The sequence below is a fragment of the Orycteropus afer genome, unplaced genomic scaffold (assembly GCF_000298275.1).
Source record: "Orycteropus afer afer isolate SDZICR_OR568_19922 unplaced genomic scaffold, OryAfe1.0 scaffold00001, whole genome shotgun sequence".
Taxonomy (NCBI): Eukaryota; Metazoa; Chordata; class Mammalia; order Tubulidentata; family Orycteropodidae; genus Orycteropus; species Orycteropus afer.
Window position 1 is genome coordinate 27,332,443 of NW_006921588.1, and position 14,222 is coordinate 27,346,664.

The following is a 14,222-nucleotide window of genomic DNA, read 5'->3' on the forward strand; positions in this document are numbered from 1 at the left end:
TTTACAATAACGGACTAATACAATATTTGTCCTTTTGTGACTGACTTATTTCGCTCAGCATAATGTCCTCCAAGTTCATCCACATTATGCGTAAATGGTATTTCTAATTCCAACTTTTTAAGAATCACCATACTGCTTTCCACAGTGGTTGTATCATTTGACAGTCCCACCAGCAGTGTATGAGAGTCCCAGTATCTCCATATCCTTGCCAGCATATGTTGCTTTCTGTCTTGTTGAACTTTGCTATTAGTGCTGGGGCAAGATGGTATCTCATTTTTGTTTTGATTTGCATCTCTCTAATGGCTAATCATGATGAACGTTTCTTCATGTGTTTGTTGGCTGTCTGAATATCCTCTGTGGATAGTGAGGTGTCTACTCATGTCTTCTGCTCATTTTTTAGTTTGGCCAATGGTTCTTATAAGTAGTTTTGGGGTACTGTGGTCTTACCATACATAAAAACACTGTGTATAAAAATGATGTTGACAGTGCTTGAGATCAAAACTCAGATAATTTCTTAGGGCACTGGACAAAAGTGTTACATTTTAAAAAGAGACAGACAGTGGCACTAGTCACCTTAACCACAAGGATTTTTTTAAATAGTTGAAGGACCACCTGGAAGTAATATCATTACATAGAAGTGAATCACTTCTTTGTCTATTTCCAGAGGGAGCAATGAAGAATGAGAAGGCAATAAAATTATAGGAAAAGGTGGTGAGGAAAAGAGAAAAAAAAAAAAAAAAGAACAAGGTAAAGGCTATGAGATGCAACTGGAGCAAAACAAAAACTACCTAGTAGAATAAAATTATGAATGTCCTATATTTAAGCTATTTTGTAGACAGGTAAGCAGGGGGAAGGTAGGCCAGTCCCAAAGACAAATTTCATTTGCTTCATCATTGAATTTAAAGCTGGTGGGTTCTTCATTGCAAAGACAAAACTGCCCAGTCAGCCTGGATGGGAAACCACATATAGACAAATCTAAAAGCTTTAGGCATATATGCCCAGTGAAATCTGAAATTCGAAATGCTATGGGAATTTTCAATCATAAAATGAACTACATTAGCTGAGATTTCTGAAACATACATAACTTTTAAAAGAAGAAACAGAACCCAGGATGACGTACCTACATACTCTATGGTAATACATCCCTTAGAGCAATAGACCACAGGACACCAGAGGACCAACATTCAAACTAAGGAAATGCAGGACAAATAGGAGTGCAGAAATATGAGGGGCACAGGGGGAGGGTTACAGGGTAGGGAGGGGAGGAGACTGGGTTAGGATTGGACATGGTGAATGGGAATGAAACTAAATGTACACATAATGTTGAACGTAAAACAAGCTCTTAAAATGATATAAATAAATAAATAAAAGAAGAAATGGTGAAAAATAAGCAAATTTTAACTATAGGAATTAGATTTCCACAATCCATGTTTTTAATTCATTTATACTGAGGACTAATGGTTTAACCATTGTAGTCACGTAAATATGAGTGACAAATATAATCCAAAGCTGCCATCCATCATGCACCAGTTGAATCGGTCCCATCATGCTGAGCCAGAGAAGCAGAGAAAGCCCCAGACAGAAGCTCTATGGAACTTGTTTCTTTAGTATAAAGGACGTGGGCTTGCCTGGGCTCACTTTCACGTGTTTTGTACATTCTCTGAGAATAGAGGAGGTAATGCTTACAAGCCACCCAGAAAATCTGTGCCATGCATTACTTTAATTAAAACAGAGAATCTGACTTGACTGCTGCAAAGCTGAGCACCTGGTCACTTAGCATGGCCAACCATGCAGCACTCACATTTACATGTGACTTTACTGTTCTCTACTCATATGCAGTAACCCTCGGGAACTGATTTAAAAAACCAAAACCAAAAACTTTTCCTACTAGAAAATGATTTGCCATGTTACTTAACTACTAATGCTGCTCACAGAAGTAAAAAATCTAGAAGTCTAATAGTTCCTATGCAGAAATAGATGTTTTGGTGAATTAAGACAACGTATATTGTCAAATCCAAGGGTTTTCATTTCTATGATGTAAACAAGTTCCACTGTCGACTCACTTTATTTTAAATCCATAAATGCCAACAATCTATCATTCCAATGTACCCATGTTTTCATGGAGCTGCCCTGGGGTGATTTTTGGGTCCAGGATGGCAATGGAGAACATCAGTATTTTTGACCTAGGAGAAGACACTGATTTATTCTTCATCTTCCATAGCCACCAGATTATTTGTAAGGAAAAAAACATCAGAAAAACTACAAAGAATGAAGCTTGATATTAAATTATGTTCACCTAGTTTCTAATATCAAAAATGGCAGAAGCAGGATCACATCCCATGTGGGCTCACTGATTTCTAGTTTCTTGTTGTTTAAGTTTCTTGTTGCTCAAGAAGTAATAAATCCAGTCTCACCTCTTGTAGAGGTGACATTACAAGGAATGACGTTATTTGGTCTTCATGGGTAGTAAAGATCTTATGAAGTTTTCCTTAGATGCCATAATTTCTGATGTACCAGAATCTTCCTTTTAAATCAATATTCAGTTCCAAGAAGATGCTATATCTTATATTATGTAATCACACATTCTGGGCAAGCACTTAATTAGTGGGAAAAAATCTGCTGCATTTTCTCCTGACCTATTATCCTGGAAGTTTAGTCCATTTGAAGTTATGTAAATCTTTTGGGAGAATCGTCTCCTATGTGGCTTCTCAAGGATTTCTCCATCCTAAATAGAGAGCAGAGTAACCTTTCTCGAGCTCATATCACATCATTCTCCTTGCTCAGACATCTTCAACCACTTCCCAGTTCTTAGTTTTGCATGTAAGACCCTCTAAAAGCTATACTGGAGCTCTGACAGTACAGTGGTTAAAGCATTCAGCTGCTAACCAAAAGGTCCATGGTTCGAACTCACCAACCACTCTGTGGGAGAAAGATGAGGCAGTCTACTTTTGTAAAGATCAATAGCCTTGAAAACCTATGGGGCATTTCTACTCCGTACTGTAGGGTCACTATGACTTGGAATACACTTGCTGGTAGTGAGTCTGTTTTTTTTATTTTTTAAGAGTTGTACCACAAATTCATAGATGTTATTTTGCTTCTTCTACTTATGCATAAGATAGTTAAGCAAAACCAAACTGTTTTCTCTTTTTTTCCTGTTTCTGGGTCAGTACCAATGTCTCTCAATTTGGAAGACTTTGTCCCCAATCTCTAGTTACTGGTAACCAACCTTCCTTCGGGCCATGTTGAAGGATATCTTTAGTATGTTACTGTCACTGTCCCCCTTAGCCAATGAGTAGTCCTGAAGCACTGACCACATTCTGCCTCATGTTAAAGTTATTTGCATACTCCTCTAAGGAACCCTGGTGGTGCAACATTTAAGTGCTCGACTGCAAACAGAAAGGTTGATGGTTTGAACCCACCCAGTGGCTCTGCGTGTGGAAAGACCTGGCAATCTGCTCCCATAAAGATTACAGCCTAGAAAACCCAATGAGGCCATCTACTTTGTCATATAGAGTCACTATGAGTTGAAAATTGACTCGGTGGCACTTAACAATAACTATGCCCTCTAGCAGATGATTATAAGCTTCCTTAGGACAGGGGTAGTACTTCTTATTCACATTGCCTAGTCTGAAGCATGCAGCTCAGTGACTGCCAACAAGATAGGCAACAAATACTGAACTGAAATTAACTTTGGCCTGGACCCAGAAATCTTGGTTTTTATATCAAATACTCCCCAGTTAATTCAATACATAAAAAATAACTCATATCATCTGTTTATAAAATGAAAAACTGGAATGAGGAGATAAAATAAGAAGTAAAGCAGTGGTAAAATACTTTTAGGAGATCTATAATAATAAATGTAAATTTACCCAGGAGCACGCTGCAAAGATCAATGATGGAAAATTCTTGAGATAACGCTTTTTCTTTTAATGAGAAATGTTTTTCTATGAAGCTCAGTGTGCTTCAAATATTACCCATTTATCACATTATTCTGAGAGATAAACCAGTAGCATAGATTTTTTTTTTTTTTTTAATTAAATGTGGGCTGTTCCAAAGTCATATACAAGATGGTAACCAAAGTAGGGAATGGTGCCATAACTCTGAAATCTTTGTTCATCTTACTCACTCTCAAACCCATGCATCTTGCTACAAGGCTGGCTAACTGTAAGGTGGTGTTTATTATACTCTGAGGTACCTCAAGAAAGCACACCACAGAGAGAACCATTTGATTCCCAGTTGGAGTCAGTTGTACCTCCCATGTAGGCAGCTTCAGATACTTTATGAGAACAGGTAGGATTATAATGAAAACTTAATAGATACTGAAGGTGAGATTTAAATTATAACTTAAGAGATGGCTCTAGAAGGCTACTTCCAACATGGTGAATGAGAGTGAGTGATCTACAAAGGACAGCCATTATTGGAGAGGGCATTGACCATGAGGAGGATCTTTCCCTGTCTGAGCCACATAGGAATTCTACTCTAATATTAATATATATAACCTCCTTCAATACATAAACTTCTTTGGTTATACACACTGAGGGTGAATTCAGGATTTATTTATTATGCTATGCATGGATTTAATGAACACACAAAATTGTTCTATGTGTATACCTGTTGCTTCATTTAAAGCTGGCTCAAGGCGTATTGTTTCTAAAAAATGCTCTAGAATTTTTTCAGGTGTTCCTGACATCACAGTATACCTGGATAAAAAAATAAAAATGTGATTAGTTTTTCAAAAGTGAGCAAATAATTAATAAGTAACTTAAAAGATAACTATTTTTTTAAAATATATGATTCCAGGGAACCATATAGACCTAATTTGTGGCCAATATTCTTCATTAGTAAGAAAGAGCATGACTCTTGTCAAAGTCACACAGGAAGACAATAAAAAACCTGAAATTAAAGTAATTACCAAAACATTGTGGTTTTTTTTCCCCCCCTACATGGAATTAAAAGAAACTTCTTGGAGAGCAGTTTTAGCAGGCTGGGAACAAGAAACTGCAGTTGTGTTCCAAAGGGGAATGAAAAGGAACATGTAAGTCCCAGGTCAGCTGATGTCAAGCAGGAGCTGGCGAGGGGAAATCACAGTAAACTAGGTCATCCATATATGGGTTACTCATAGCAAAATTTTGATCCCAGACTGGATTCCCCAGTCTATTTCTGGAATGCTCTGTCTTTCCCAACTGTACACTGGTATGTGCATTGGAAATGCAGCTAATTATAAGCTTAGTGCAAAGAAAACAAAACCCCAATACAAATGAGCAAACAAGCAAACCCCATACATAGCATAATGAATAGGAAAGGTTAAGTCAACGGTAGATACATAGAATTCACTTCAATGTTAAATGTAAATTATCTGGGGGTGGGTATTAGCATTACATCAGAAGATCCAGCCATGGTGCTCAGCAAACAATAAAACCAAACCAAACCAAACTCACTGCCGTTGAGTCGGACCCGACTCATAGCACCCCTCCTTGGATTTCCGAGGCAGTATCTCTACAGAAGTAGATTGCCCAACCTTCCTTCCGAGGAGTGGCTGGTGGGTTTGAACTGCCAGCCTTCTGGTTAGCAGTCAAATGCCTTAGGCACTATACCACCAGAGCTCCTATCAAACAATAAGGAAGGATTTTTTAGAAATTCAATGTGGGATGTTCCAAAGTCTTACTCAAGATGGTAACAAAACAGTTAGTAAGAGCTAAAGACATTAAGACAGTAAGATGATGACAAAAGACATTAAGATGATCTTGATGCTCCCCTTCTGAAACTCAGAGTTTACTTTTTTGTTTGGCATTTCATTTAAAGCAAAATGACAGGGAAGAAAATCAACAATGAAAATCAAATGCCCTCTGTTCATAAATCAGTGGTAGAAGTCAGCTCCAGGAGGACCAGCTTTCCTTTTCTTCTCATGAACACCCTATCTTGCCTGTTTAAAACCTTGGAAGAAGTCTATTGAGATCCCAAGAGTATCCGTAATATATTAAATCTCAGAGCCTTAACCTCTTGCCTGAGGGATTGAAGAGGAGACATTTCAACATATGACCCTGTGCATGTGAAAATGGAAAATGAATAGATGTTCTGGTTACCTAGTGCCACTCTGACAAGAGTATAGCACAAATGGGATGGCCTTAACAAACAAGGAATTTATTCTTAGAATTTGGAGGCTTTAAGTCTGAGTTCAAAGTGCCAGGTTCTAGGGGCTGTGTGAAACCCCTCAACCTCGGGCTTCAGCTCTGCCTCTTGCTCCCAGCCCACTGAAGCTAGAGGCATCTCTTCACTCGGGCAGCTAGCTACTGGCTACTGAGGCTAACAAGCCCAAGGTCAACAAATAAAATGGCACAGTCCCAATGTTACCAAAGCACATGGCAGGCCAGTAATTCAAGTCCATTGTAAGTCCCAGGGTTGAGCAATGACACAGCTACATGTAGGGTTCAAGTGTGCCATAAGCTAGAGACCATTCCCCAAGGCTTCTGCTTATATACAAGAAGCAGAACACATTCCCTAAGACAGCTACTCAGCCGCTCACAGTAGATTACACCATGGAGTTGATTACCAGTCTCATCATGGGGAATACTACATCCAGCTGTCCAGCCATTCAACCAGGCCCAGCCAAGTTGACACACTGAACTACCACAATGTTGTTGTTGTTGTTATTTGCCGTCGAGTCGGCCCCGACTCATAGCGACCCCTCCTTGGGTTTCCGAGGCAGTATCACCACGGAAGTAGGATTGCCCAACCTTCCTTCCGAGGAGTGGCTGGTGGGTTTGAACCGCCAGCCTTCTGGTTAGCAGTCAAGTGCCTTAGGCACTATGCTACCAGAGAGAAGCAAAATGGGTATTGGATAAGCTAGCAAATGCATTCTGTCCAGAAGGCAAGCGTTAACTAAAACTATTCTGTATGTGTATGTGTGTGCATATATGTGTGTGTGTAACCAAAAGGAAGCTGAAGAGCTAAATCTTTGAGGAAACCTGCCTGACTTTGGGGCCCAGAGGAGAAGGGAGAAATAGAAAAAACAAACAAATAAACAAACAAACAAAAAAAACCCTACCCTAGTCCCAAAAGTAAGACCCCTTCCTCCAAGTAAATAAACCAGTTGCCATTGAGTTGATTCCGACTCATGGTAACCCTGTGTGTGTCAGAGTAGAACTGTGCCCCACAGGGTTTTCAGTGGTTGATTTTTTGGAAGTAGATCTCCAGGTCCTTCTTGCAAGGTGCCTCTGGATGGAATCAAACCTCCAACCTTTTGGTTAGCAGATTAGTGCATTAACTGTTTATATGAAGTTAATAGAATAGTTCTTTTTTCCAGTGGGCAATGAATATTTGAAGAAAGGAGAAGGTATATCTATAAATGATTTCTAACACTGGTAGTGTAGTGCATAAGGCACTTGACTGCTAACCAGAAGGTTGGCAGTTCAAACCCACCAGCCACTCCTTGGAAGGAAGATGGGGCAATCTACTTCCATAGTTATACTGCCTCGGAAACCCAAGGAGGGGTCTCTATGAGTCGGGTCTGACTTGACGGCACATAACAACAACAACAACACTTAAATGGAGTCAGTTTATCCAGTAAGTCCTGAAATACATGACTCTTTGTCTACACTCACCAGATAAGCTGGAAAAAGAGCAACATCTGGCCATATTAATAAAGAATAGGGCTGGAGTCAGTATTTAACATCTGTCTAATGTTTACTAAGGAGCTCTGGTGGCATGGTGCCTAAGGCAAATGACTGCTAACCAGAGGTTGGCAGTTCAAACCCACCAGCCACTCCGCAGAAGGAAGACTGAGCAATTTTCCCCAAAGATTTATTACCTTGGAAACCTAAAGGGGGTCACTATGAGTCATAATCGACTCGATAGCAGTTTTATTTTTTTTAATGTTTACTAGGACCCAAACAACTGGGTGGGCACTGAATAATGTCATGTTTAATCTAGCTAGTTAAAGATTATCTTTATTCTGCACATGAAGAAATGGATGCTCAGCAAGATGAGGCGTCATGCCCAAGGTCACGATGCTAGTTGTTGCAAGATCTCTGGTGTGAGCCAAGACTGAGCACGTCTTTCACGGCACTTCTCTGCCTGTATAGCAGGATGCTCTGGATGCAGACTAGTCTAGTTAGCTGGAGCTCAGCCTAAGCAGGAAATACTTCATGTACTTAAAAAACTCATTGCTAAAGAGTAGACATTCTATAACCTATGACTGAAAATGTTCTCCCAACACCAAGTCTGGCAATGAGGACACTTCTATCTGTGCCTGGAAACCAAAGGAGGAGGACAAAAGAGACTATCATGCTGCAAACAGCATGGAGTTAAGTGATGGTTGACAGTCTAAGGAAAATGCAACACAGTAACTAAAACAGGAACGGTAATTTCAAATTCTTTTTATTACTAAGCCCGTACACACACAGAGCAGAAAGATATTCAAAATGGTAAATGTTTATGTAGGCTATCCACCATGAGAAATACTGTCTTATTAATTTGCCATTTTAATATCAAATCAGAGTTGAGTGATTTGGGCAGAGTGAGGTGATTTTGAAAATTAAAAATTTATGCATAAATGTTTCTGGATTTCTCAAGGCAAAAGTGAATCAAGACCAACATGGAAACCTCCTTGGGCTCAAAAAGGATAATTTCTCAGGAACTAGAGGCCCTACAGTTTTCTAAGTGTTAAGCCTCTTTATAGACTTGGCTGCTGACAAGTTATCCAAGTTCAGGACATCAGCCAAATATTCACTTACGTGAGCATGCCCCCTTTTAACTCTGGTCTGACTTGGGAAAGCTCATTATGTAAAATGACCTCTTGAGAGAATGGCTTGTCAGTCTTCAGGAAACACATTTTGCTTAGTACATTATTTAGTGCTCACTGATATTTCTTAACTGTGAAAATGCACAAGTTTTGAATTATATTAAAAATATAATATACAGGGCACAAATAAGGAATATATAATATAATGGAAATCTGATATAGATTTGATAGGAGGGGATTACACATGATATCTCTTTTTCCACTCCCTTCAGTCACTCTGCAGAATGAAGACAGGCAATCTACTTCTGTAAAGATTTACCACCTCGGAAATCCAATAGGGGGTTGCTATGAGTTGGAATTGACTGGATGGCAGTGGGTAATTTTATTTATTTATTTATTTATTTATTTTAGTATTTGGAGAACACTCTGAATGGAAGATGTAATAAGCAAAGATCTTTGATCATTCCCCAAAGATATGAAGGGTTGCAGGAAGGGGGCCTCCTGATCGAATACATTGAGGTTAAGGACACCTCTCAGAGCTTACTTTTTCAGTTAGCAAAAGTTTCCTGAAAAATCTAAAGCATTATTAAAGAATGCAGATTACCATTATAAAATGTCCTAGTTACATTTAGGGGCACTAAAGAAAATTCTTGGGAGTAGTCTTGACCTTCAAATAAAAATATGTTTGAGTTTATCCTTCTTTGTGGGCTGGGAGGACAACTCTTAAAAGTATTTGGGCAAGTTTCAAGAATGGGTAGTGGCAAAAAAAATGTAAGGAATAAAGAAATTTTAAAAAGTGTAGATGATAATCTTATAGGTTTATAAGTGAAAGGATAGTTCATTCATGTCAGGCCTTTTGAAGTATATTGGTTTGCAATATTTACTTATAGTATTGAGGGTTTAGTACTTATATACTATATGTTGCTATAGTAACCTGAGAGGTATAAGAAGTATGGACATAGAAGTTGGTTAAGCTGGACCTAGCTCTGCCATTACAAGCTTTGTGACACTGGGCAAGTAATGTGCTTCTTTGAGCCTAAATTTCCCATCTGTTAAAAGAGGTTTTTGAAAAAAAAGAAAACAATATACCATGGATATTACATTTCTTCCCTCCTTCTTTGCAAATATGTTGATTTATCCAGATGAAAATGTCTGCACCTTAGGCTTTTAGTCTAAACAATAAAAAAAATCAGCAGCTCTGGTGAATGTTCTGATGAAGGGAACACCCCCACTTCCTTGACAAACAAAGGAAAATTACTTGGGATGCATTTTTCTTCAGCATATTTCTTATTTGGTGACATTTCTTTAGCTACAGAATTAGTGTTTTTATTATTCTAAGATTTGAAATTAACCTTTATTTTAAAAATGAGATTCTTTAACTCTCTACAATTTCTTGGAGCCACATTTCCCAATTCTCCTGTCTCACCACTCAAATGTTGGTATATTTGATTAAAAAAAATATTATATTGGATATTGCAGTTAGAACTGAAGGTGTTGTTGTTGTTATGTGCCATTGAGTTGGACCCAACTCATAGTGACCCCTCCTTGGGTTTCTGAGGCAATATCGCTACAGAAGTGGATTGCCCCATCTTCCTTCCGAAAATTGAAGGTAGATATGCTGTAGATAATGCTGAAAGGGACTCAAGTTAGACAGAAGGCCTGGGAAATGTGATGCAAATACCCTTTTGACTTTAGCAGGTCTGAGTATGAATGAGGCCATTCTGGGCTGTAATCAACAGATCGTCTTAAATTTGAAATCTGGATTTTCATCAAAGACATTTATTCTGATAACAAGATGAAAACACTTCTTGAAAATTCCTACATAATGAAACTCAAATACCAAAGGTTCCATATTCTTTGAGCTGCCTGGCATTCCTGTTTCCATTGTTCTTCAGATGCCCTTCTGTTTCAAAGCTATTACAATTGAACCTTGTATACAGAGAGATTTTTAGAGTAGGGGAGTATTCTCCTGAGAATTACTCTGGGCAGCACCAGGCTCAATGTAGTGCCAGAAATGGATACATTATACTCCACAAGATGTGTGATTAGTCAATAGAGAGAGAAAGTTACACACACTGACGTCTCCCACAAAAAAGAACATGCTATTGTAGAAATGATGATGCCATGTGAAAAGGTTAATCATAGTCTGGCAATTACAGTGTTGGATGCAAACATACTTTTGCTGAGGCTGTGAGTTTCCTTGATTAGAAGCTCTGTTCCCTGCTGGGACCTTCTCCAGCACCAAGACATCTTGGTCATGTTCTTTAAGTCTGACTGTATTCGCCTCAACGTCCTGCAAATACAAATTATACCACATACAGATGCTGCAATTTATTCAGACAATGAAAAAAATTTCAAATGCTTCAGAAACTCATTTGGTGCTTGTGATGCTAATTGTTGCATCTACAAATTAAGTCATTTTCAAAGTCAAGGGCTGGAATGGTGAGAGATGGGACCAGGTGAGGCTTGAATCATGTGTTTTTAAAACTCTGCTTTTACCCCAAGGAGCCATGGTCTGCAAATCAGAAAGCTGGCAGTTTGAACCCACCAACCCCACTGTGGAAGAAAGATATGACAGTATGCTTCCATAAAAAGTTATAGCCTTCAAAACCTTATGGGAGCAGTTCTACTCTGTCCCATAGAATCACTATGAGTTGGAATTGACTCAATGGAAGTGGGTTTGGTTTTTTTGGTTTGCTTTCACCTCAAATTCAGAAAAACCATAGAACAGAAAGAAGTATGGTTTGTGCTCTAAGAAACCTTTGGGAGAGGGTGGTGTGGGTGGGGAGACAGGACAGCAAGTACATTTATTTACTTATTCTAAAAAAATGTGTAGCAAATAGCACTCAGCTTAAGCCAAGTCCTTTCACTCTGATTTTCCTCTGGTTGTGTTTAGTTTCCTTAGGTGTGGCACATTTTTCTCTAATCAAAAGACTATTTATTTTAATAAAATCAATTAATTCCTTCTTGATATGTACTAAAAATATTTTTTTTCAGTTACTATGAATGGTTTCATAAATTACTTATAAATAATAATGCAAATAATAATAATAATAATGATCCTAGCCTGATTTTTTTTTCAAAGAATTTCCTAGCCAGGTACAAATTCCACATGTATAACATTCAGAGTTAGTAAAGTTTACCTCAAATTTCAATGTCATTTTAAATTACTTAAATAATTTAATGTACTTTTCCTCATCATTTGGTTTCCATTTTAAAAAATACTTGATAAAAACCAAGCCAAATTCCATGTCACATTTTTTCTATATTATTCAATGATGTACAATGTAATTTAACTTTCTCTGCATTAAGAGAATGTAATCCCAAGACAAACTTTGTTGTCAGAAATGTTGTACCAAATGCAGATGCTTAAGGCCATGTAGGGACAGATGTCCTTATATAAGGAAAGGATAATTACATTGTAAGTCATCATTAAATGATGCCACATGTACCAGAAGGCGCAGAATCTGAATTTAGGACTTGGGGCTGGGGTAGGGAAGGATGCTAAGGCTGGGAGAGAGACAGAAGAGAATCTGTTGTGTGAATGGGTAGAGCAGGGGAGAGGGTGGGAGAGAACCTAGAGAGAACAACCTTTCTAGGTGAACTCAAGCTAGGGTGGAGGGCCATGGGCCCCCTGAGAGGCCAAGGGTGACAAGACTTTGCTGCCATTGCCCAGAGTCCTCAATCTGACCTCCATCAGCCAAACTGAGTCGGCCCTCCAAGGGACCAGGACCACTTCTTCTAAACACCACCCATTCGCACAAATACCCTGACAAGTTTAAATTAGGCTCATAGGCAGAGCTTACTTGAAGTGAAATTTCAAGGCTCCCTCTACCACTCCAAGTATTTTTTCCTGCTTGCCAATATCTGAAATTCCTTTAATATGAAACTGTTTTAGGTAAAGCAATTAAAATGTAAATGTCTGGCTAGTGTAACCATGATTGAAATTAATTCCCACTAAAATATAATCACTCAATAAATCAAAGAGAGTGTATATGGGAAAGAGTCAGATTTGAGAACAGAGAGGAGGTGATGACTAGAAAGATCTAAGATATAAAAATGGCCAGAGGGGGCTATCACTGTTTTGGAAAGTGGGTGGAGGGCACTAAAGAGAAATCCTTGGAGTGCCAAAGAGAAACATCTCAGACTTTGATATTTGCAGGGTAAGCCCTATTTATCTTCAATTCTAAATGGACCTATACAGGTGTGTGGTGAGGGATTTGGTCCAGCACAGCATCCCACATTTTCAGCTCTGCTGGAACATCACCTTGGGCCCCAGAATGCACACCTGCACACTGAGCATGCCAGTCATGTAACAAAAGTCCTTTGTTCCTAGAGCGTCCATTAATACAGTACTGCCCTGTGATTAATACCATGCTGAAATTTTGCTTATTTGGCAAAAGGACACATGGAATTTCTTTTAACCACACTGTGTCTTGGACTCACCCTCAGGATCCGGTTGAAATCCTCCTTGTCTACTCTTAAGAAATGGCAATTGTCTTCTCGCAAGACGATGGAGGCTGCTCGTGGGGCATCGTTGACTAGTGCTAATTTGCCAAAGTCATCTCCCTCGTGCAGGGTGCAGACCACACCCTAGAGACACAGAATAGTGAGATGAGGAAGATCCCTGAAATGGAGGAAGCACCCACTGCTTCTCACCACAAGACTCCCTCCCCACTCTGACATTGTGTATATAAATGGGTCCTACCTACGAGGCTATCCTCAGATGCCAAAGCAGAGTTATATAATTAAACTATAATGTTTAACTCTTTCAAAAGTGTTTCACTTTAGCCTAGTCCCACTGATAAAGCTACATTGACTAATAAGGTCATTGTCTAATTTAATGTAAATACTATAACTATAAAGAGGTAACCCCCCAGAAAGTATAGCACTCAGTGTGAAATGATTTAGATAACTTACAATTAGAGATACAATAATGTCATTTTACATTGGGTAACAATGTTGTTGCAAGTTTAATTGTAGCACTACATTGTTAATACACAGAGCCACACCAGTAAATGGAACACAATAAAGTTTCAAAGAGAAAAATAAAAAAGATATATATACCTTGCCATAAATGACTACATTCACTGATCCTTTTAGAATAATGTACCAGGAGGTACCTTCTTCCCCCTGGTTAAACACTAGATACAAAGAGATGAAAAGACTTATGACAAGAATAGAAGCACATCAATATAAATTACAGCTTTTCAAATCATCATTTTTAAGTCTCCAGAATTATACATTTATTCCCGAAGGGGGAAAAAAATTACTGGCTAATGCTAACTTATTCAAGTGGAATATTATTTTCTTTTCTGTAGAATCTGAAAAGAACAGAAACACTGCACTACTGGCTGTGCCCTACAAGATAGGTTTCTACCAGATATCAATTTACCAGCAACCCACTTCTTAAACTAATACACATTCCCCCACAATTCATCAAAACCTGTTCTAGACAAGAGTCTTTAAAAATAATCTATTA

The 14,222-nt window shown here is 38.6% G+C and overlaps 1 protein-coding gene across 1 annotated transcript in view; it reads right to left on the bottom strand.

The window, feature by feature from the left end:
• Nucleotides 1–14,222, bottom strand: part of RAPGEF4 (Rap guanine nucleotide exchange factor 4) — a 476,530-nt gene that overhangs the window by 62,884 nt on the left and 399,424 nt on the right. Inside the window, exons 13-16 of the mRNA XM_007941530.2 lie at nucleotides 13,808–13,884; nucleotides 13,187–13,333; nucleotides 10,918–11,033; nucleotides 4,612–4,700 (exon numbers count right to left, since the gene is read on the bottom strand). Coding sequence (XP_007939721.1) covers nucleotides 4,612–4,700; nucleotides 10,918–11,033; nucleotides 13,187–13,333; nucleotides 13,808–13,884 — 429 coding nt within the window. The remainder of the gene's footprint in view (nucleotides 1–4,611; nucleotides 4,701–10,917; nucleotides 11,034–13,186; nucleotides 13,334–13,807; nucleotides 13,885–14,222) is intronic.